General features: G+C 37.5%; 3 protein-coding genes across 3 annotated transcripts; 1 reads left to right on the plus strand and 2 right to left on the minus strand.

Moving 5' to 3' along the window:
* Window positions 1-817: 817 nt before the first annotated feature.
* LOC132793407 (zinc finger TRAF-type-containing protein 1 homolog) lies at window positions 818-1,876 on the plus strand. Its single transcript, XM_060803323.1, has one exon. The coding sequence runs from the start codon at window positions 818-820 to the stop codon at window positions 1,874-1,876; it is 1,059 nt and encodes a 352-aa protein (XP_060659306.1).
* A 19-nt stretch (window positions 1,877-1,895) lies between these two features.
* LOC132791810 (neuropeptide-like 2) lies at window positions 1,896-2,423 on the minus strand. The gene is made up of 3 exons (XM_060800892.1): window positions 2,334-2,423; window positions 2,149-2,262; window positions 1,896-2,074 (listed from the first exon to the last, which is right to left on the minus strand). The coding sequence occupies exons 1-3, from the start codon at window positions 2,376-2,378 to the stop codon at window positions 1,937-1,939; spliced, it is 297 nt and encodes a 98-aa protein (XP_060656875.1). The 5' UTR covers window positions 2,379-2,423; the 3' UTR covers window positions 1,896-1,936.
* A 2,987-nt stretch (window positions 2,424-5,410) lies between these two features.
* On the minus strand, window positions 5,411-10,939 carry LOC132791269 (cilia- and flagella-associated protein 43). Its single transcript, XM_060800120.1, has 8 exons — window positions 10,809-10,939; window positions 10,487-10,752; window positions 8,837-10,427; window positions 6,482-8,564; window positions 6,286-6,429; window positions 5,954-6,234; window positions 5,734-5,895; window positions 5,411-5,674 (listed from the first exon to the last, which is right to left on the minus strand). The coding sequence occupies exons 1-8, from the start codon at window positions 10,829-10,831 to the stop codon at window positions 5,494-5,496; spliced, it is 4,731 nt and encodes a 1,576-aa protein (XP_060656103.1). The 5' UTR covers window positions 10,832-10,939; the 3' UTR covers window positions 5,411-5,493.
* Window positions 10,940-20,359: the final 9,420 nt, after the last annotated feature.

The raw sequence follows: 20,359 nt of genomic DNA on the forward strand, positions 1-20,359 counted from the left end.
TCACTCGATTATGTCACAGATTTTGGTCATATACCCACATTAAAATATATAAAAAGCAAAGCCATATGCTTTTCCTATATTCTGTTGGGGTTATCAGAGCTCAATTGTCGCAAGTGAACTCATTTCGAGTATATAAAATGTATTTCTTATGTATTCTAAAACTGTATGTACTATTTTACTGAGCACATGTACGATTGTATATAGGAATTACAGTTTATATTCAAATCAAGTACAATTAAATGAATTGGCGATTTCCACTTTTTTGTGGGCGTAACTGATTACTAAATATATTATGCATATAGTATTTCTTGCCTTTACAAATTTGGATGTAGTGGCACTTTTAGAATTTCAAATTAAGCGAGTGCATTTGTTGCACTTTTTATATTCTTTTTCGTTGATTTAAATTGTCTTTAAAAATAATTAATAGTTTAAAATACAAATTTATAGTAATATTCGTTAAGGAATTTTATTAAGTTAGAAATAAAATAAATTCTTCTATTCATTTATAATTGAACACATGACAATTATATATTAATATAATAATATGTATATTATTCAGAGCATAGGCATAAGTATGTTGTATAAGTTAAAATTTTTGAAAAGTAGTCTACAAAAACAGATCTTGACTTTTTGCGAGCAGTAGGCACTGCTTTAAGGTGGGATTATTTAATCAAAAGGCTGCCACAACTCACACTGTGAGCAACTAAATAATCAACATAAGCAACAACAAATACATTTCGAAAATACATACCCAAAAAAGTAAATTAGTTTTCATAAAAGCTATCCACAACAGCAGAATACAAACAGCAAAAGAAATATGTCAGACTTGGAAGAAGAATCTCCAATGCCCGCAAAGAGGCCTCGTCTCGACAATGAAGGAGAAGTGCAAGATCAAGCTGACTCTGCAGATACAGATGGAGATGGAGATGCATTGCGAACGTCTAAAGAGCTTGAGCTAGGAGAGCGATTGCGCAACGTGATGCAATGCGTCGTGTGCTTGGAGCTGCCGCATCCGGATGAGAGTTTTCAGTGTGCCTGGGGGCACATTTTGTGCGAGGATTGTGCCACACGATTGATGGCTCTGGCGGCCACAACGCGTCGATCGGCCATTTGTCCGCACTGTCGCACGCCGATAAGCTGGGCTGAGATAACACAGAATTTGGTCGTTGGACAAATGCTGTGGGAGTTGCCTATCGAATGTCCCGACTGTGAGGAACGAATGGACTACAAATCGCGGGAGAATCATATGAAAAACGAGTGTCGAAAACGTGTGGTTCAATGTCAGTTTCGTAGCTTGGGCTGCACATGGGAACGTTGTCATGAGGATGAGGCTGAACACAAAGATAAGTGCAAGTATCTGAACATGAGCAGTGATCAGATCTTGAGTGCACTTCAAGCGGTGGACGAACGAGAGCAATTCGATACACGATCATTGCACCTCTGCTACAAGAGCTTGAGGGCTGTGCGCATGGTCTTCGAAGATTTAGAGCTGCGTTGGCCACAAACGCCAGCAACCAATAGCACCGAATGGAAATTTCATTCGTCGACGATTTATGTGTTCGAAAACACTTGGGCAGTGCGCAGCCGGATGAGCATGAACACTGAAACCGAAGATAATCATTGCCTCAGCTATAGCCTAAAATTACTAACCACACCGCATAACACATTGCTTGTGAAGTATTTTGTCACTTTGCCAGCGCTTTTTGCGCGCAAAAAGCAGCTGAACGATGTGCTGTATGATTTGAAAGAGAATGAATTTAATGCGGCTGGAGACAAGAGTGATTTTTGGGAGGTGGCAGTGAGTTGCCCAAAGGCCATTTATCGTCTCTTGGCCATGCCATGTATCAAGCTGCGCATTTGGATGCTGTTGCACTGAAAAGTTCGATTTAACCATATTACGTTTTGCTAGTTAAAACTCATTTATTTGTATAATCGTTTAAGCCTTTGGTGCCTCAGGCAGATTCTTCTTGACAACCTCTTCCAGATCCTTGCCGAAAGCCAGCAGTTTCGCCCACGCCTCAGAGCCGCTCTTCTGCAAATTCTCGCCGACCTTGGCGATCTCAGCCTTCAGACCCTGTGAACGAAATGAATGTATACATACATATAGTATATATATTACTGATCAGTAGTGTGGTAGTTAATGCTTACCTCCACGTTCTTATCGCTGGCCAACTTCTGGAACTGCTCAATGACTGGCTTGAAGTCAACTCCAACTTGTGGAGGTTGGGGTTCCTCACGGGGAACGCGAGCACCGTTGCAGACCTGTAAGGATATGGGATACGCGTAAGTCAATGCTGAACAACAGTTTGTATTCAATTTATTGTGACACTTACAGCAACGATGGCGAACAGCAGGAAAACAACAGCGATCTTGGCCATTTTAATTTAGTTTTTAGCTCTACACAGTTGAACACAGAGTTGAGTACTGATTGAAACGCTCTCGATGAACTTGCGACGAAACCTCGTATTGCGTCGTTCTGTTTCTATTTGTTTTTGGATTTGAATTTGAAATTGAAATCGGCTTTCGTACAGCTGCCAATCGGATCTATGCACGAGTCTTACTCACTATCGTGGCTGGACTAGTGTTGAAACCTTATCAGCTGCGCTTGACCATGTGCCGGATGTTTCGACTGTGAAATATGCTGAACAGTTCTAAAAAGAAGAAAAAAAAAATAGTTGCTTTAACATATCAAGTACAGCAGAAGATAAATATTTACATATACTGATTGTGTTTCAACATTTAACATTAAATTAAAAGTTCGTAAATTTCGTAAAATAATTTGTCAAATTTTTTTATTTAATGATCAATTTAATCATGTATTGAATGCTACAAAGTAATATCAGTATTAATAATATTGTTTTAATATTAGAATATTTATGTTCATTCCAAGGTATGCTCGTAGTTAGAATTTCATGGATTGTATAAATTAGCGATATTAAATACAAAGTTATATATATATAGCATATATTTCGATTCTTAATAATAGTCGTCAATAATAGCACATATTTCTATTATTAAGAATTATTTTTAAGACTGCGAGGTATATCATAGTTTGCATTCTACAAAATGCATTTTATAGCTAATGAGAATAAGGAAGCAGGTTGGTTGGAATTCTTAACTCAGCAACAAAAAAGCAAGTGAAGATATTAAAAGAATATTGAATATTTAATATGAGAGTTTAGATTACTTCATATTTAATGAAACTTTATAATATTATTATTAATATCAATAATGATAATATATTATTTCCAAGCAAGGCTAAGTAAATGAACGGCTCGTGTCGAAATTTGTTAGTGTGCTCATTCTAATGATAAGGTGGCCTATTTACTCAATGATTTCAAGTACAACTTTTATGAGCATGTGCAAGTATTCTTCACGTGATCGTGGGCCATCAAGTATATAAAAATTCCATACTATAAAATATTTTGATAAAGGGGGAGCGACATCCTGTAGTGATGTATTAAAAATTTCTATAATTAATAAAATTCTTGAATATTTTCCATTCAAAACTTTCTATTAATAACTGTGTTTAATAATGTATGGATTTGGCTATTTCTTGCCTAGTCACGGATCAAGTTCATTCGCAAGGCAATCTGTTATTTCTCTTTGATAGTGCGATTAACATGAATCGAGTATTGACACACAGCATGCGTATAGAGAGAAACTACAGTTTGACATTTACATAAGTATACAAATAAATATGTACGAATGCTGATAATGCACTTTTCTGCCTCATTATCGAGTGTCTGGCTGGCTGGTGTGTGTTTGTGTTTGACAAACAGACACTGTAATTTGTTGTATTCATATCAGCCATTTAAGCTCTTTGGGCCTATTAATGTTATTTATGTGTCTGGACAATACAGCACAAATTGTAGGGAGACTAATGGAAATTTTTGCTCTAACAAAGAAAATGCGTGGAATATTTGTGACGGCTTTATCCAAATTTATTTCTCAATACTCGGTGATCATGATATCCAAGGATTAGAAGTACTAAATCGTACGCAAAATAATATCTGTAGACAATGCAATTTATTGATAAAATATAAAGTATCTCATATTCATCGTGATACTTCATAATGCCAGACAGACATCTGTTTTAGTTGTTGCTTTTCAACGCTTAGTTTCAAGTGCAATCCATTAAAACAATTTCATGTAAAGTTGTGCGTGTGGCAAAAATGAAGCGACGGCTGCTCACTTATTGGCTTCATTTGCCTGCAAAGTTTATTTACCACTCGACAGCGAAGAGCAGCGAAATTAACAGCGATTCTAACAGACACAAACAGCCAGACAGACAGACAATGACTTTACGCCTCGATAGTCATTTACTCAGACACAAACAAAATAAAATTAAGTGGCAACGCAGACAGCAGCCAGAACCAGAATAATAACACAAAATTTCTGCAAACTGCTAAACCACAAATACTCTCGTAGATCTATAGTAGAGGGAGACTTTAAGGGAGTAAGTGTAAAATGCCAGTACAATGGTTCAACATCCTTCGTACAACGAACGAAGAACCACTAATAAATTTTCACTTGCCACAATGAAAATATTTAATTGCAATTTTGTCCAGCATCGTAAACTTGCCACCAGCCTCCAACTGCCAAGTGAAGATGTCTGTCCTCGGCTCAGTCTGTCTGGCTAATTAAAGTTTGAAGGTGCTGAAAATCAATTGCTCTTTGTTCGCCAACGAAAAGTTGCCGACAAACTGCGTGGGTTGTTAAACAACTTTCACGCCACCAAATAAACTGCTTAAATATTAAAGAAAGAAATGCGTTTTGATGGTTATGTGATGTTATTTTAAAACTAGCCAAATCAATTTCAATAAATTATAATAAGTGACGTTTCAGTTCTGTGCCCGTTAAGTAAACCAAAAAGAAATTGTCTAGCAACGATTTATTCGCACTATATAAAGATATTGTTTAAACTACAAAAAGGAATGAAAATTTTACGATGATATAAATTATCAATGTAGCAATAAAGATCTGTGTACACTTATGCAACATAAACAGGAAATTTGACCGGCAAGATTTATTCATTAAATTAATATTAGTATTAGAATGCGGAGGCCAAATTAATAAAACATATTGATTTCAAAATTAAAATAGAAAAAAGGCAGAGTAGTGAAAATGTTCAATACCATGACATAGAGATGCTAAAATGATTATTCTCTATTATGTAGAAATGTAAAAGCTACAGAAATTCAAAAAAATTGAATTTGCCAAGTAATTGGCAATTAATTGAGATCTGCGCACATTTAAACGAACAAAGTATCAAAACTATATAAACATGTTAATTTAAATAGTTTAGAAATAGTAAAACTAAAAAGTATCAAAATTAATTTTATGAAATTATGTATCATTAATAAAGTCGTCACTGATATCTGAGGTCATCTAAGCAGTATACAGAAAATTGGCCAGAGAAGTTTTATTCACATTACATAAGCATATTAAGTTAAATACAATATTAATACAGATTAGTTAAAGCTAATATAACTACGGCACAGAATTAACTATATACTCCGGCACAGGAGGATGGCACTGAGGCAAAGGAGGTCCCAAGGTGGGATATGTGCGTAGTCGCAATAGTTCCAAGATGGTTTGCAGTTCCAAAACATGAGCATAATGCTTACGCACATTATCCAATAGCTGGCGATGGGTCTTAATCTGTTCCATGCTGTGAAAAAATTTATATTTTTTATTTATCGATATTATTCAATATGATATTAAGCTTACCGTTCGCGTTGCTCGCGATCACGACGCTGCTCCATCATAATATCGCGTTGCGAGTTCTGAAAAGCAACATCAATTTTGAGACGTTCGATTTTGGCATTGATTACATGATTGCGGCGTTTGATTTCTAGTGTTTTCTCCTTGACGCTATCGATTTTGATGTTGCTACAAAAAAACAAACCCATTAATACAATTGGATGATGCAATTTGTTGCTCAACTTACACGCGTTCGATTTGTTTGCGAAATACAGCAATCTTTTGCTCCATAATGCGTTCGATGGCCCCAGCAACCATATATTTCTGACGATCTGCTTTGACTTTTTCCCAGTTGCGTAAAATGTTGAGAAAATCTATGGTCACTTTACATTTCTCAATGGCTTCCAGCATGTACTTGAGATATGCGATGTTGGCTTTGTAGAGCTTATGCTCCCACTCCTTGAAGATCACCTGACGCCTGAAGACAGCCACGCGTTGCATGGCCTTGATTTTCTTCATGCCAGCATCCTGTAGAAAATATAATGTATAGAACTGAAAAACAGGAAATTTTCTACTGACCTTTATCATGCTGTTCACATCATTGATGTCATCCACATGCATGAGCACGCAGTTTGCAAGCGATTTTGTGTTGCCCCTGACATTCACCTCTACCTGACCCAGTGTCAAAGTTAACTGCAAAGTCATGTTCCGCATGGCTTCGAGCTGCAAATGACAAATTTAAAAATAAATTCGAACTATATTAAGATTCACTTACATATTGCTGTATGGTATCATCGATTTGCTTTTTGGTCTGGGCCTGTGATTCCTTCAAGCTGACGATGTCGTTTGTGAGACTGTTGATATAGCTCTGACTATCGATCAGCTGATAGCCAACACCTTTCAGTCGCAATTCGCTTTCAATCTTCTGGCGACGCAGCTTGACAAAGGCTTCCCAGGACTTGGCATCCACCTGAGGTGGACAATTTTTGGGTCCATCGTTCTCAGCGACCAAGGCGAGGAAATCATTGATTTCCTTAGGCATGGGAAAAGCATTTCGATTGATTTGCTTGGGACTTAGCTTGTGCGCTACTTCGCTGCAGATCAGCGATGTGCTAAAGAGCTTATTCGACAGTTTGGGTCGCTTCTTGAAGAGCTTTGTCATCTCATGTGAGGCATGTGGCACAGTGTTGAGATAATTACCTCGAAATTGTCGCTCTAAGGCACGATCTCTGACCTGTTGTGCCTCCAGTCGACCCCGCACATCCGTCAATGTAGCTTCCCAAAACTCTAGCAGATAAGTGTACCTCTTGATGTAATCGTTGAGTTTGTTGTAATTGTTGCGATAGCTTTTGATTTTCTCGCGCAGCTTATCGCGCACATGATTGATGGTCTTCAAATTAAGCATTCTCACAAGATTCTGGGTCAAGGCGAAATCGTACTTGAGTTTCATTAGCATCAACTCAGCAACACGCTGATTTAGCTTAAGAATATGCTTTGTCTTCAATTGCAGCGTTTTTCCCTCGTTATCATGCAAAATGCCCAAATACTTGCGACGATCTGCCTCGAGTTGATACACCGCCTCCTCGTAAGCACGATAGATCTTCTGATCCTCCAGCGAATATTCATGCGGCTGCTTCTTGAAAACAAACTCGGGTACGGGAATGTCCTTCTTGATCTCCTCCTCCCACAATTTCTCAATAACGCCATCCATCATCACAATGAGCGCACGCGCCCAGAACTCCGCAGACCAGAGCAACAAACGACCTCGTTTGCCACCCGTATCAATCGTCTTACGTCTCCTACGATTGATGGCCTTGATCTCCGAATCATCCACCTCCATAATGTATTTGATTACCTCATCCTTAGCCAGCGAAGGGGCTGTCAAAGCAGGCGCATGAAACGTTTCCATGTGCAAAAGACGCAGCATAATATTCATATTGTCATAGATCTTGGTGAGCACTCCATTGGTGTTGAGCACATTGTCGATGGTCTCGCGCTTCAGCTGCTGCGCTTCGTGAAACTGCTTGTTGAACTCCTGCTTCAGTGGATCAGCCAGATAGTAGTTAAACTTGCAATTGTCATTGAAAATCTGATTGGAGGTAACTGTGCTCTTGGTTTGCAGTTGAAATTGCGGCGCCATTATGTGCTCATAGACACTCGTTCCTTCCACGACATATTGCTTCAGTTCATTCTTTGACTCATCAGGTTTCATCTCAGCAATACTGCCCATGTGAGTAGTTCTCTCAGACTCCCTCCCGTCCATGGATAGTGCGGAGAAACGCATATGATCTTCAAGATCATAGAAACGATACTTATCGAAGACTAACATATTTGGTTTGCGTACTAGCGAGAAACTCTCGAAGTTCGCCTCGGCACTAATGGATCGCACTTTGTAGTTGATGTTGATGGCATCTCGGGTCACCAGTCGCATTATCCAATCACGTATTCGTGATTGATCCTCGATAGCCCGCATCAATGATTCGCGTTCCAAGGCGCACAACTTATGCGCCTCATCTGTTAGCGCCTCCAGCCATTTGTAGTGATAGCAAAATTTCTTAAAGACCCCTTTAGTCTTGCCTGTCACAGAGATGTCGTAATTGATTAATGCCGTCACCTTGGCTGCAAAGTCCTGTATCATGTGCATAATTTTCTCGCGTTTTAAGATATCTACCGGTGAGTATTGCTCCTTCACCTCTAGCTTCACAGAAAGTGGCACAAACGGAGCCGACACCATGCGCGTTTGCTGCACAATATATTTCGGGGGCACTGGCAATTCCTCGTTCTCTCGCGCGTTGTCTGCTAGCGATGGCAAACGAGCCACCCACAGTACATTTTCGGCATTCAACACAATCAGGTATCTGTGGAAAATGAATGTTAAAATTCAATGAATATGACAAATTTATATTTGAAGTTTCTATTGCATTTACTTTAATAATAATAGAATAAAATATATTAATAATAATTTGTTGGATTATTCGATAACTAGCAAGCTAGCATTCGTGCTTTTTAGGGATAGGAAAAAGTGAATTTCAGACAGTCAGAAACCCGACTATTTTATGTTATGTTTGTAGCTCTTATCTGATAACAATGACCTACTACTAGGTAGATGACTTATACACATCTAACTTACTTGGAGTTGTAGCATTCTCTGGCGCGCAGCAGGCATTCGGGTGCAAAAAAGATCGTGACAAAGCGCGAGATCATGTACGGCTTCTTGGAACGCTTATGCTGTCGGAAATGCACCATGATGCCATCGACACTCCAGGTGGTCAGATGCTTGGTAAGGCCAACGCCAGTGATGTGGCCATAATGCGAAGTTTTTATCGATGACACCCACTGTAATTCGCTGGCCTCGTTCAGCACAAATTGATCCACAATAGGACTATCCTTAACGGCAGCAATAATCTCAACGGTCACCCAGCGACCCATCGGGGCCTGGACAAAGAATGAGACATACTGATTGGGCAACGGTAATTCACGTCTGTGCAAACGTCTGTCCTTGGTCCAATTGTAGATCCACATCTCCTCAGCATACGCTGGTGCTTTGAGAGTTTTATCACGTGCAATCATGACCAGCAATCGAGGACCCTCAACCAGGAGAAAGCTATGAACAAAGACTTCGCGCAGCAGCTGCTCATCTTTGACGGCAAAGTAATAGGTCATTTTAATAGGACGATACTCGACGTTAACGACATGAAAGCCTTTGGCCTGATCCTGGAATACGATACAGTTGTCATGATAGGCTATGGAAAACACAGCTGCTGTGTCGCACTCCAGCTCAAAGACGATGTTCGCCACCGAAGGCTTCTCGTAGTTAATGAGCATTAGATAGCCATCGACTGTGCCCACAACCACAAAAGCCTGCATGCGATGACTGCACAAGCTGCAGGCCAAGTTAATCTCCACTTCAGAGAGTGTTTTGCCATACGCTAAATCCATCATTGCGACGCCATCATTGTGCAAGACCACAACGACTTCCTCCTTGAAGCAGTTGAGTGTGCGGAATGCTAGAATCGGTTTGCCACTATTGACCACTTTCTGAAGCTTGCCGAGACTCTCCTCGATGGCAACCTGGGAAATATTTCCAAACTCTCGTGACGCATAGAGTTCGCCATTGTGATTGCTGATGAACATATCGACTTTGTTCATTCCCTGTTCGATGGTCCATTCCACAGCAAAGTTGCCAGCCTTCTTCTTAATGTAGAATGCCGTCGAGTTGTTCGCTATGAGAAATCCCATTTTGTGTGCCACAACACTGTGGGCACGAGTTACCATCTCTCTGCCATATTCACTTAGGAGCATGGGACTCCAGCGTGACTTAATAGCAAAGCAGGCAATGTCAATCTGTGAGAATTCGCCATAATCGTTGACCACATAAAGACCAGAATCCTCGCTGAAGCACATGCAATGATCGGCGGATTTTACATATTTCTTGCCCATTTCCACTTCGGACACCTGATGCAGATACGCATCTTTTTCGATGAAGCACATTTCATAGCAATAGATTACCATATTTTCCCTGTTATATTGCACAATACTCGGCGAATTGCTACTGCTCAGTGCTATGGTGAAAGTTCGAGTAATTATATTAGTCGGATGCTCTAGAATTTTGGTATTTGTGCGGAAATTGAACACGCAAATCGGATAGCTTGGATATCCACCAACGGCAATTAGCAAATCAAGCTCGGAAAATTTCAATGCTGTGAAAGTGAGCGTGCTCGCTGAAAGAGAGAAGTCAGTATTTTAATATGCAGGCTAATCGACAATAATTTATACTTACTTGGCAGTGTGGCAAATCTGGTCATCTCTGGATATTTGTAAATAAAAATACGCGGACATAAGACGGTCTCATCAAAAGCAAAAAGCGGAAAACGATTGTGGCCAGCAAAGTTATGAATATTGAGACCATTTGCAACAGTTTCAGCTCTAAAATAGCTCACAGCTCCCGTTGTCATCTGCATAAATTTGAGCAAATTGGCCTGACGCAAAGCGAGCACATTTGGCCCAACATTTTGTATGCTGTTGCTGTGGTAGATGTTGCACCAACTGCATAATAAAATAATGTAATGTCGAGTGCATTAAATATAGATTGTGAAGATTACCAAATTGTTGAGCTAATATTCATTTTGTTGTCTGTTTTCGTATATTATTCAGCTATTTATTTTATTTGTATTTTCCTTTCAATACTGAGTTGTTCACGTTATGTTTAATTTCGTTTCAGTTTTATTAACAAGTTCTCTGGTTGCTATGGAGAGACTTGGTTGTCATGGGAAGCAAAATTTACGTTGGAAGCAAGGTGTTTTAAGTGTGAGAAATTATTTTTTTGAGAAATATGTTTTACAATATACGACAATATACATTAAATATTATATAAATTATAATTGATTCAAGCATTGAAGAGCAAACTTACAACAGAGATAAGTCCATAAATTAAATTTAGAATAAACAACTTGAGATTTTTTGGTTGCTTTAGCTGCAACATTTAAAAATTTATAAATTATATATATAAACTCAAAAAATATATTTATTTATAGATTTTATATAAATATAAGTATCACAAAATTAAATATTAAGCGACTATCTAACAAATTGTTATTCAATCTGGTAGCCAAGAGTTTTCAGAACTCTTTTTTCAAATAATAAATAAATCGACTACAACTAAAAAAATGTAATAAAAAGATTACTTTATTTACTTATTATTTACATATTTAAATAAAATTTAATATTAAATTTGTTCAACCCATATTGTTCTTTGAATCACAATCTTCTGCTTAATTTCAAGATCAATCATGGATGTCAATTGCCGTCTTGCGGTCAATCGAATTTCCCAGGCGACAACTTGAAATGTCATCAAGAACAACCACACGCAATCATATCATCCGCTCACGACTATAAAAGGCCGTTGTTTGCCATTTTCATTTTCATTCTTTGCTACTTAAAAATTGATGGCTCTTCTTATTTTTATACCCGCTACCCATAGGGTAGAAGGGTATTATAACTTTGTGCCGGCAGGAAATGTATGTAACAGGTAGAACGAGGCATCTCCGACCCTATAAAGTATATATATTCTTGATCAGCGTCAACAGCCGAGACGATATAGCCATGTCCGTCTGTCCGTCTGTCCGTATGTGTGTCTGTCCGTCTGTCCGTATGAACACCTAGATCTCAGAGACTATAAGAGATAGAGCTATAATTTTTTTCGACAGCATTTGTTATGTTTGCACGCAGATCAAGTTTGTTTCAAATTCTTGCCACGCCCACATCCGCCCCCGTAAATCAAAAAAATCGAATAACAAGCGTAAATTTAAAGCTAGAATTTTGGTATATACTATAATTACTATAGTAGTTATGATTCCTGAAAATTTGGTTGCGATCAGATAAAAATTGTGGAAGTTATTAAAGAAATACTTTTGTATGGGCAAAAACGCCTACCTTCTAGGGCTCTTAGTTGCTTTGGCCGACAATCTGGTATATTGTGCCGTCTATGGTATATTTTGAATGGTGTGCTGTATCGATATACCAAACATATTTGGTATATTCGGTATATTTTTAGTATTTTTTAGTATTTTCGGTATATTTTGAAAATAATACCAATATTTTGCACTTATTAAAAATGGGTAGCGGGTATCTCACAGTCGACCACACTCGACTGTAACTTTCTTACTTGTTTTATTTTTAACGTTAAAATGGTATTGTTAATGTCTGCTCGTTTGGCCTTTGCCCAGCTGCGGTGTTAGTTAATTTCTTTGTGGGCCACAAGAGTGTAATTTTTGTTGTGTGATTGCTGACAGTCTTATTTAATTGCGCCACTTCAATTTCGTCAATTATTTAGTACACTAAAATGACTTGTCTTTAAATACAGCAACAATTATTTTTAGAATTTTAAAGAGATGCGTTTAAATTGCAGATGAAACTCAATTGCAGCAGGTTTTTCGCCATTTACTTGTGCTTTCGTGGAGTGGCCACATCATTGGCATAACTAATCAGATGGCCTAGTCCAAACCCGTGGCATGACCAGCTTTTATACATTTCGCTCGCTTGTGGCACCTGCAGCCCAAGCACTTTACTGCCTACTTTGGGCCACCACTCAATTATTTATGTGCCCCTGCAGTGCAGGGGGCCAGTCGACAGGGCGATATGGGAGTGGGTGTTGATGGCATACTTTGGAGTTGGGGTTGAGGTTGAGGGACTGCAGACTCTACTCTCTACTCTCTGGCACATTTGCACATGTGGCGAACTTTTTTGCTACCGAAAAACTGAACCCGAACCTCGATGCGACGACATGCAATGCCTTTAATGTTAATGACGGAGTGCAGCAAAAGTTTTGGGAACGCTTAAGGCGGCTTTGTGGCAAAGACGCGTCGCGTCGTCTTCGTTGTCGAGACGGCAAAGGTTTCGGGATGGGGTTGAGTTTGGGTATTGCAACTTTTCCCGGTTGTGTGCGGTCCTCAAATCTCTGGCGACAAGTTTCTGCTGCATACTTCGAGGCGGGCGCAAACAACTTTTTATATGCACATATACGTATGTATACGTACATACATATGCAGCACTCATTAAAAACGCATTAACAATGCACTGTAAATCATTGTTGTGCAATAAGTTGCTCATGCAGCTGCTGCAGCTGGCAGCGCCTTCAGGCCACGTCAGCTGGCTACAATGTATATGCTTGTTATATGCAATAAATGTACATAAATGAACATTCTCCTACTTGTGTACCTGGCTTCAGACATGCCGCAGCAACATTAACTTTTAAATGTTGCCAATTCAGGCAATTCTGTTATGTTATTCCGCAGGCAAATCGCTTGTACTAGAGTAAAGTAATTTATATGATTTTGTTCCTTGCAAGGCTTTGCAATATTTTGGGTAAAATGGCATATAAATTTAAAATTAATTATATTATACTATACTACTATACTATTTGTACTATTTCATATACTTAAGCTATGATTTTGTAAATATTGGTTTCAAAATGGCATACAATTTTTTGCTAGATTTCAATACTATTTAATATATTTTCGAAATTTTAAATTTATTATAAATACAATATATTTTTTATTATTTAATAGAATAGTTGCAGTATAACATTTAGTCTTTTCATTTTAAATAATTGATCATTTAATGCTTTTATAAATACCAAGCAACAATGAAGATTTATTATTTTTAGACCAAAAGACTGTAAGATTTCTTTGCCAATAAATGAAATACAAAGTAATGCCAAAAGAATTGACGAAATTGTGCTTAAAATAGAAGCACATTACACATCTATTTTTAAACTGAATCATTTTTTTTCAATATTCTTTAACATGTTAGTAAAAGCGCTGGAAGGCGATGCTTTCGCTGTAATAAATATTTTAAAAAGGCCATACAATGCCAAGAATAGCAACAACAGCTGTTCTTCAACATCAACAGCAACAACAACGATGACAATGGCAATAATAACAACAACAACTACGACGACGAATAGAAGAAGCTGCAGGTAGCGGCGAACTTTTCTTTGACTGTTGGCATCACCGTAAAAAAGGCAACTTTGTGCCAAAGATTGCGCCGTTGCTCAGATGTGCTGAAAATTTCTTCCTTCCGTGTTGTCAGCCAACAGCAACAGCAAGAGGGAATAGCAACAGCAGCAGTAACAACGAGCCGGCAACGAACCTCAACTAAGCCACACAATTGGCTGCCAAATGGCTAAGCGGCTGCTTGTCAACCCAACAACTTTGGGTCGTCCTTTTTTGTGCTACTTTCGTGTTCAAGTATGTGTGTATGTGTGTGTGGGTTGTCCATGTCCATGTATGAGGCGTCATGCAAAATGTATGTTAATATTTTGTAGCATACCCTCAGGGGCTGTCAGCTTGTTGCACGTGTATGTGTGTGTGTGTGTGTGAATAGCTATGTGTTTGTTGCTTTTAACATTTCTTTATTCATTAGCATTTTGCATGTGTGGCGTTCTTTAAAGGAAATCCAACATTAATATTAACTTTGCAAACAGCATTATTGTTGGCACTTTCAAACTAATTTGCCCGTGTCTGTGTTTGTGCTGGCAAATACTTAACAAATTTTAAATAATATACACAAATTAACTTTACATAAACGCAAAGCATATTAATAATATGATAAATATATACATATGTGTTTTTCCGCACAAAAGTGGCAAAGTCCATTTAGAGAACATTTCCGCTTTTTTGGGCCAATTAAACGCAGCGATATTTAGCGAATGTATTTACTTAACATATTTCATTCTATTAACGTGCATGTTTACTTGTGCAAATTACACGATTTTACACAATTTATGGCCAGTTTTATTTAAATGAGAAGTGTCGCTAATGTAAACGGTAAAAAACAGCTCTAATTGCATTTGTTTCAGATAAACATTCAATTAATTTATATGCCTTCTGTCTGATTTTAGATAAACATTGAAATTATTTATATTACGTAAGTGATTTTAAATTTATTATTTCATTAATTGCAAGCATCTGGCGTAAATTTGAATTTGGCTAATGCGATGGCTGCTCTTTCCCAAGTTAAATTTATTAAATCTGCCGTTTTAAAGGAGTAAAATATATTTAAAGACTGAATCGTTAAATTGTTTTATTATATTTATCAGTAGTTTTGCAAAGACTGCTTATTTTAATCATAGAGCTTCTAAACACTTAAAATTATAATGTTATTTTAGTTCTCTATTTTACTATTACTTTTGCTGTCCCATTTTTACGTAAAATAAAATGACATCACGTCAAATTTGCAACGAGTTGTTTATAAGCATTTGTTGTTCCCTTTACCAGACTCGTTTGTCGTTCCCCTTATCGCATTTGTAGTCGGACAGACAGCTGATTATAATGTGCTGCTATGCACGGTCTGTTGCTGTCTTCTTCTTGTTCTTCTGCCTATGTTATAGTTGTTGTTGTTGTTGTCGTGCAACTCGTTAAATTTCCATCAGTGTGCGTGGTGCGCCATATTGGTCCAAAATGTCACACAGAGCGAAACTTAAGCAATGAACTCTGATGTCCTCACGTATTTGTGTAATATCGATTTGACTTACAAAAGCCATGCACCCAAACACATATATGTATATGTATGTGTATTACTCTGCATGCTATGTATCTGTGTGCGTGTGTGTGTGTGCATGTCACTTAGCTGTCACACATGTACGTAATTGATATTTTATGAATGAAATGTAAACACTTTTTTATGTGTCGAACGACCCAGCAAGCGAGGCGAAAACTTTGATGTGATGTACCATGTGCACCCTATACTTTTTATGCGCTTAGTTCATCGGGAATCAGTTGAGCAATATGCACATGGGAAGCTGCTTTGTAACCAATTTAAAATTATATTAATTAAATGTACTTTTTATTCCAATTGTTAGAGTTTATAATAATAAATGCAGGTTTTTGCTTGATTGTAAATTAAGACTGCATTTAAATATGTAAAATCGGATTTAACGAATATAAAAAATGTATATATTAAACAATTTAATTTAGGTCAATATGAAATCAATATTTATTTTGCTTAAATTTCCAGTTCATAATTTCAGTGTAGCTCATCTCTTAGTTCGTTGCGATTAGCTGCACAAAGTGTGAACAGTTTCGGTCAGCGTCTCTCAAGAAAGGTCGGCGGCATCATAAAATGGCAACAAAGTGTCGAGCGGAAGCTGCCGCATAAAAATATATTCCCCAAGTACTTTTATACAAAATATAAGGCATTAAATATGGCAGCGGCGAGCGTTTTGTGTCGACTCATAAATATAAAATTTTATCCATAATATTTTCTCTCTTTGCAAGCTCAAACCCAACCGTTCACATAACATACATCTATTTTTTGCCATCATTGTTTTTATTTCATTTGCATTTTAAGAGAAACGCTTCAAGAATATGCATAGGAAAAAACGATTATAATTATTAAAGCATTTTATTGATGATATTTTAATCGCATGTGTGTGTGTTCTCAATTGGCTGGCTGACTTGTTATTATTCAAAATGTTGATTTTAATTATTTTAAATGTATTCAAGAGTATATGGAGTAGAATATGTTGAGCTCAATTGGTTTCTTCTAGCTCTGATTCAATATGGCAAAAATTGCTTTCTTTTCATTAGCTTGCAGAAAACTGTTATTGTTGTAATGAAAATTGTAAAGTGCACACTTTACTCACTTGTTATTATTGTTGTTGGCTGCTATTGTGGAAAACTTGCTCGAGTGGTGGTGCTGCTGCTGGCTAAAGTTTTGCGCTGGCAACGGGGCGTATGATTGACGTGCCGTCATGCCTGGCAAATTTTGTATTTGTATTTGTATTTATGTTATGCTCAAATCAATCGTGTGATTTTTATTGCCGCAAAGTTTATTGCAAATTTTCAGCACGTTGTTATTTTATCTTTCACTCAATTTGCTTTTTTGAATCAACGAGATTGTGAGGACGTTCGTCGTATACGTAATAACGTGCTTCAGTTTGTGTTTTCATTTGCAGAAGTGTGTGATAGATATGAGCTCAAGTAGTTCGCATTGCCTTGTGCAATATCTTGTGGCACAGCTGTCTCGCTGTATCACTCTATTTAGCCGCTGGGCGTGGCATGTGTCAATGCCAAGAGCAGAGACATTTGAGCGCAGAAAGTTGCGCCTAAACCAAAACTGTGCTTGGCATATACAAGCCGCACTTCAAAATGATATATGGACTGACACAACAGCCTAGAAATTGGAACACTAAGTCACTTATGTGTGCTCTATAAATCATATTCAAGTGAGTACGCAACGCGTGCTGCTCATTAGCTTAAAGGAAATACTATTAACATATCTTGTGAAGTTGATAATGCTAAAGCTATCGAAAATATTTGATGATACGTATTTGTTCAATAACTTTTTGCTGTGCTTATAAGTTTTACTTTTTCGTATTTGCCGCAAAGCTAATGAGATTCCTTTTTAACACGGCGTATGCGTAATATTTGTCAGAGGCACGTACCACACAGACACACACATAGATCAACTTGGAAATGCCTTCACACATATTTGCATGCTATAAATGCGACAACACACACACGGAGATAGAGGGAGACAGGGAGACACACACACATACACGGAATACTGCAAGAGAGCCTACACAATACGCAAATTCCATGCTCAATTTCAGATTTGTGCTGCCGGCATACCTGGGCACAGCCACGCCCACATCCTCGCTTCCTCATTCATACTTACCTCCTCCTCACGACGGTTTACGTGCCGCAATGATAACGTGCATTTTGTAGGCATATAAATTGTCTGTCGGGGAGTTGGAGTTTTCCCTCTCGTTGTGGCCATTTCGCTTGACTTTCTCGCATCTTAACGAACACACACTCTCAAATTGGCAGTAGAAATGTTGAAGTGCTCAGTGCGTTAAATGATACGACGTATGGAACAGGGGAACAACTCAAAGGAAGCCACGCTAAATTATGCTGATAACAACAGCAACGTGCAGCTGTTGACAACTTTGCAGCTTATCAAGTGTTTTTGTCAGTAGTCAATAATGAATATTCCGGGCACACGAGTGATTTTTGGGCAACATTTTGTAGCATATTTTCGATGCCGATGAAATGTTGATGTGATGTGATGTGTATTCGTGTAATATGGAAATAGGTAAATGAGTTCATAAAGCAGCTTGGAAATAACTTAACAGTTGTTCTTGTACAGCAGATTAGTTTCGATAAGTGAGCTGAAAACTTGTCGAATCTTTGATAGGAAATTGGGAGACTACTTATAGTAGAAGAGAAGATAAATGTCGTATAAAAATATTTGTGTATAACTTGATTTTGCATTTTTAAATATGCTTTAATTTATGAAGATAAATTGGGAGATTATTTGGGGTGAAATATATATGCAAATATATGCGATATGAAAGAAGCGATTTTTTAAATATATTCAACAAAAACTATTGTTTGACTAATCTTGATTTTATCATGGTGATTTTAAGTTTTTTTTTCGTATAGATTTCGATGTATTAAATAATTTAACTAGTACAGCAATAAAGTATTATCATAACCCATATAAAAAGTTTAAAGATATATACCGCAATTCAAAAATGATTATTAATAATTTCTTTAACTATTTCCTTTACTACAAATTGTCGAAATAAAAATATTGATTTGAAATATTGAATAGCATAAGTTTTTTACTCACTTTTTTTTCTGTCTCCTCTTACGATTATTTTTCATTCTTTCCCTCTTTGTTTTTTCTGCCATTCTAACCATTTGTGTAGCTTCACGTTTGCTTCACGCCTATAAAAACCGCATACGTTTGCTGCCCTGTCGTGTTGCGTCTGGCACGGAAATGAACTTAATTTATGGCGCTAAAAAGGATTTGACTTTGTAGCCTCTGCCCTGCCCCTCCGTCCTCACTCACACACACTCACACAGACACTCAAATGTTTCGCATCGTTTGTTTTGTTTGGTTTCGAGGGTTTCGTTTTGTTGTGTTCGGTTTTGGCTTTGGGGTGTACCCCGTTTTAAAAAGCTAAGCGCGAGTAGCGATTCTCTGGCAATCATGGCTATAATGATTTGTGTGCTTAACGCGGCGCCGGCGTCGCCGCCACTGTCACTGTTGTTGTTGTAAGCTCTAAATTATAAACTATCTGCCGAGCACAAAACTTTGCTGCAAACATTCCACGGCATCTCACACATACGTTTACATGTGATCCAGCAGTAGACACCCTTCTGTACGTGTGTGTGCGACTTAGTCTGCAACTTTTGCTGAATTTGTGGCTAAAAAGTTATAATCATATCCAGTAGCAAGTTGCCGCTGCGTGTGGCGCAGGACTCGCATTTGAGCTCTGCTTACCACCAAAGCATTTCTAATTACAATTTCCTTCAACATTAATTAGCATGTCAGTTTTATGGCAAATGGCTTTTAATTACGCCTCCAGCTATTTGTGTTTTCGCATTGCGTTTTGGCATTCACGAAGCGCAGAAAAATTATGCAAAGCAGCTCACATTGAATGCCACTTAAACCGCTGTCAAAGGTCAACTAAGGAAATTGATAACGTGTCAACGAGAAGGTGGAGAACATTTGGAAATGGAGTGGATAATAAGGCGTAACGCATAATTAATTATGAATTAAATTGATAGAGAGTTTTTAGTTTTATAGTTGCCTTGGGAATACCTTATTTATTTGTTGTAAAGTAAATATATTAAATTTTGTTTTATTTGCTCATAAATTGTGCATCTATTTATATTATTAATTGTATGATATTTAAATTTTACATATACCCTTGTAGTCGACAATTTCGTTCTGTTCAAGAATCTTTTTCGACATTGCATCTTGTTTTTCCTGTTGTTCTAAGTGTAGTTGTTAATTAGTCAACTATATTACAATACAATGTCATTTAAAAGTTTTCCTTATCTTTATATAGCATTAATTAAAGAGGTTTTAGTACCTTATAATCTTATTTACTTGAAGCATAACTCAATTATGCATATGCACTGGCGGTCAACAACTTTTTTGTGTTTTTCTTATTCATTATTTTAAGTTTATACCACAGCAATTTCAACAATCAATTTGATCACTGTGAATCGTTCTTCCTGCCAATTTTTTGTTTCAAATTTTAAGCATAAATTTTAGGCATAAATCTTTATGGTGAACAATTTCCATCCATTATTTAAAGTTCATTCTACGGCAATTTCAAGACATTGAAATCTTTTTG

Source organism: Drosophila nasuta, chromosome 3 (genome assembly GCF_023558535.2).
Source record: "Drosophila nasuta strain 15112-1781.00 chromosome 3, ASM2355853v1, whole genome shotgun sequence".
In the NCBI taxonomy this organism is placed as follows: Eukaryota; Metazoa; Arthropoda; class Insecta; order Diptera; family Drosophilidae; genus Drosophila; species Drosophila nasuta.

What these genes read in the sequence shown, in the direction of transcription:
- LOC132791810 (XM_060800892.1), bottom strand. Translation starts at nt 2,378, where the DNA reads ATGGCCAAGATCGCTGTTGTTTTCCTGCTGTTCGCCATCGTTGCT. An exon ending in TGCTGTTCGCCATCGTTGCT is followed by an intron (nt 2,263 to 2,333) that starts GTAAGTGTCACA and finishes ATATCCTTACAG; the next exon opens with GTCTGCAACGGTGCTCGCGT. An exon ending in CCAGCGATAAGAACGTGGAG is followed by an intron (nt 2,075 to 2,148) that starts GTAAGCATTAAC and finishes TTTCGTTCACAG; the next exon opens with GGTCTGAAGGCTGAGATCGC.
- LOC132791269 (XM_060800120.1), bottom strand. Translation starts at nt 10,831, where the DNA reads ATGAATATTAGCTCAACAATTTG. An exon ending in CAGATTTGCCACACTGCCAA is followed by an intron (nt 10,428 to 10,486) that starts GTAAGTATAAAT and finishes TCTCTCTTTCAG; the next exon opens with CGAGCACGCTCACTTTCACA. An exon ending in AGAGAATGCTACAACTCCAA is followed by an intron (nt 8,565 to 8,836) that starts GTAAGTTAGATG and finishes CATTTTCCACAG; the next exon opens with ATACCTGATTGTGTTGAATG.
- LOC132793407 (XM_060803323.1), top strand. Translation starts at nt 818, where the DNA reads ATGTCAGACTTGGAAGAAGAATCTCCAATGCCCGCAAAGAGGCCTCGT.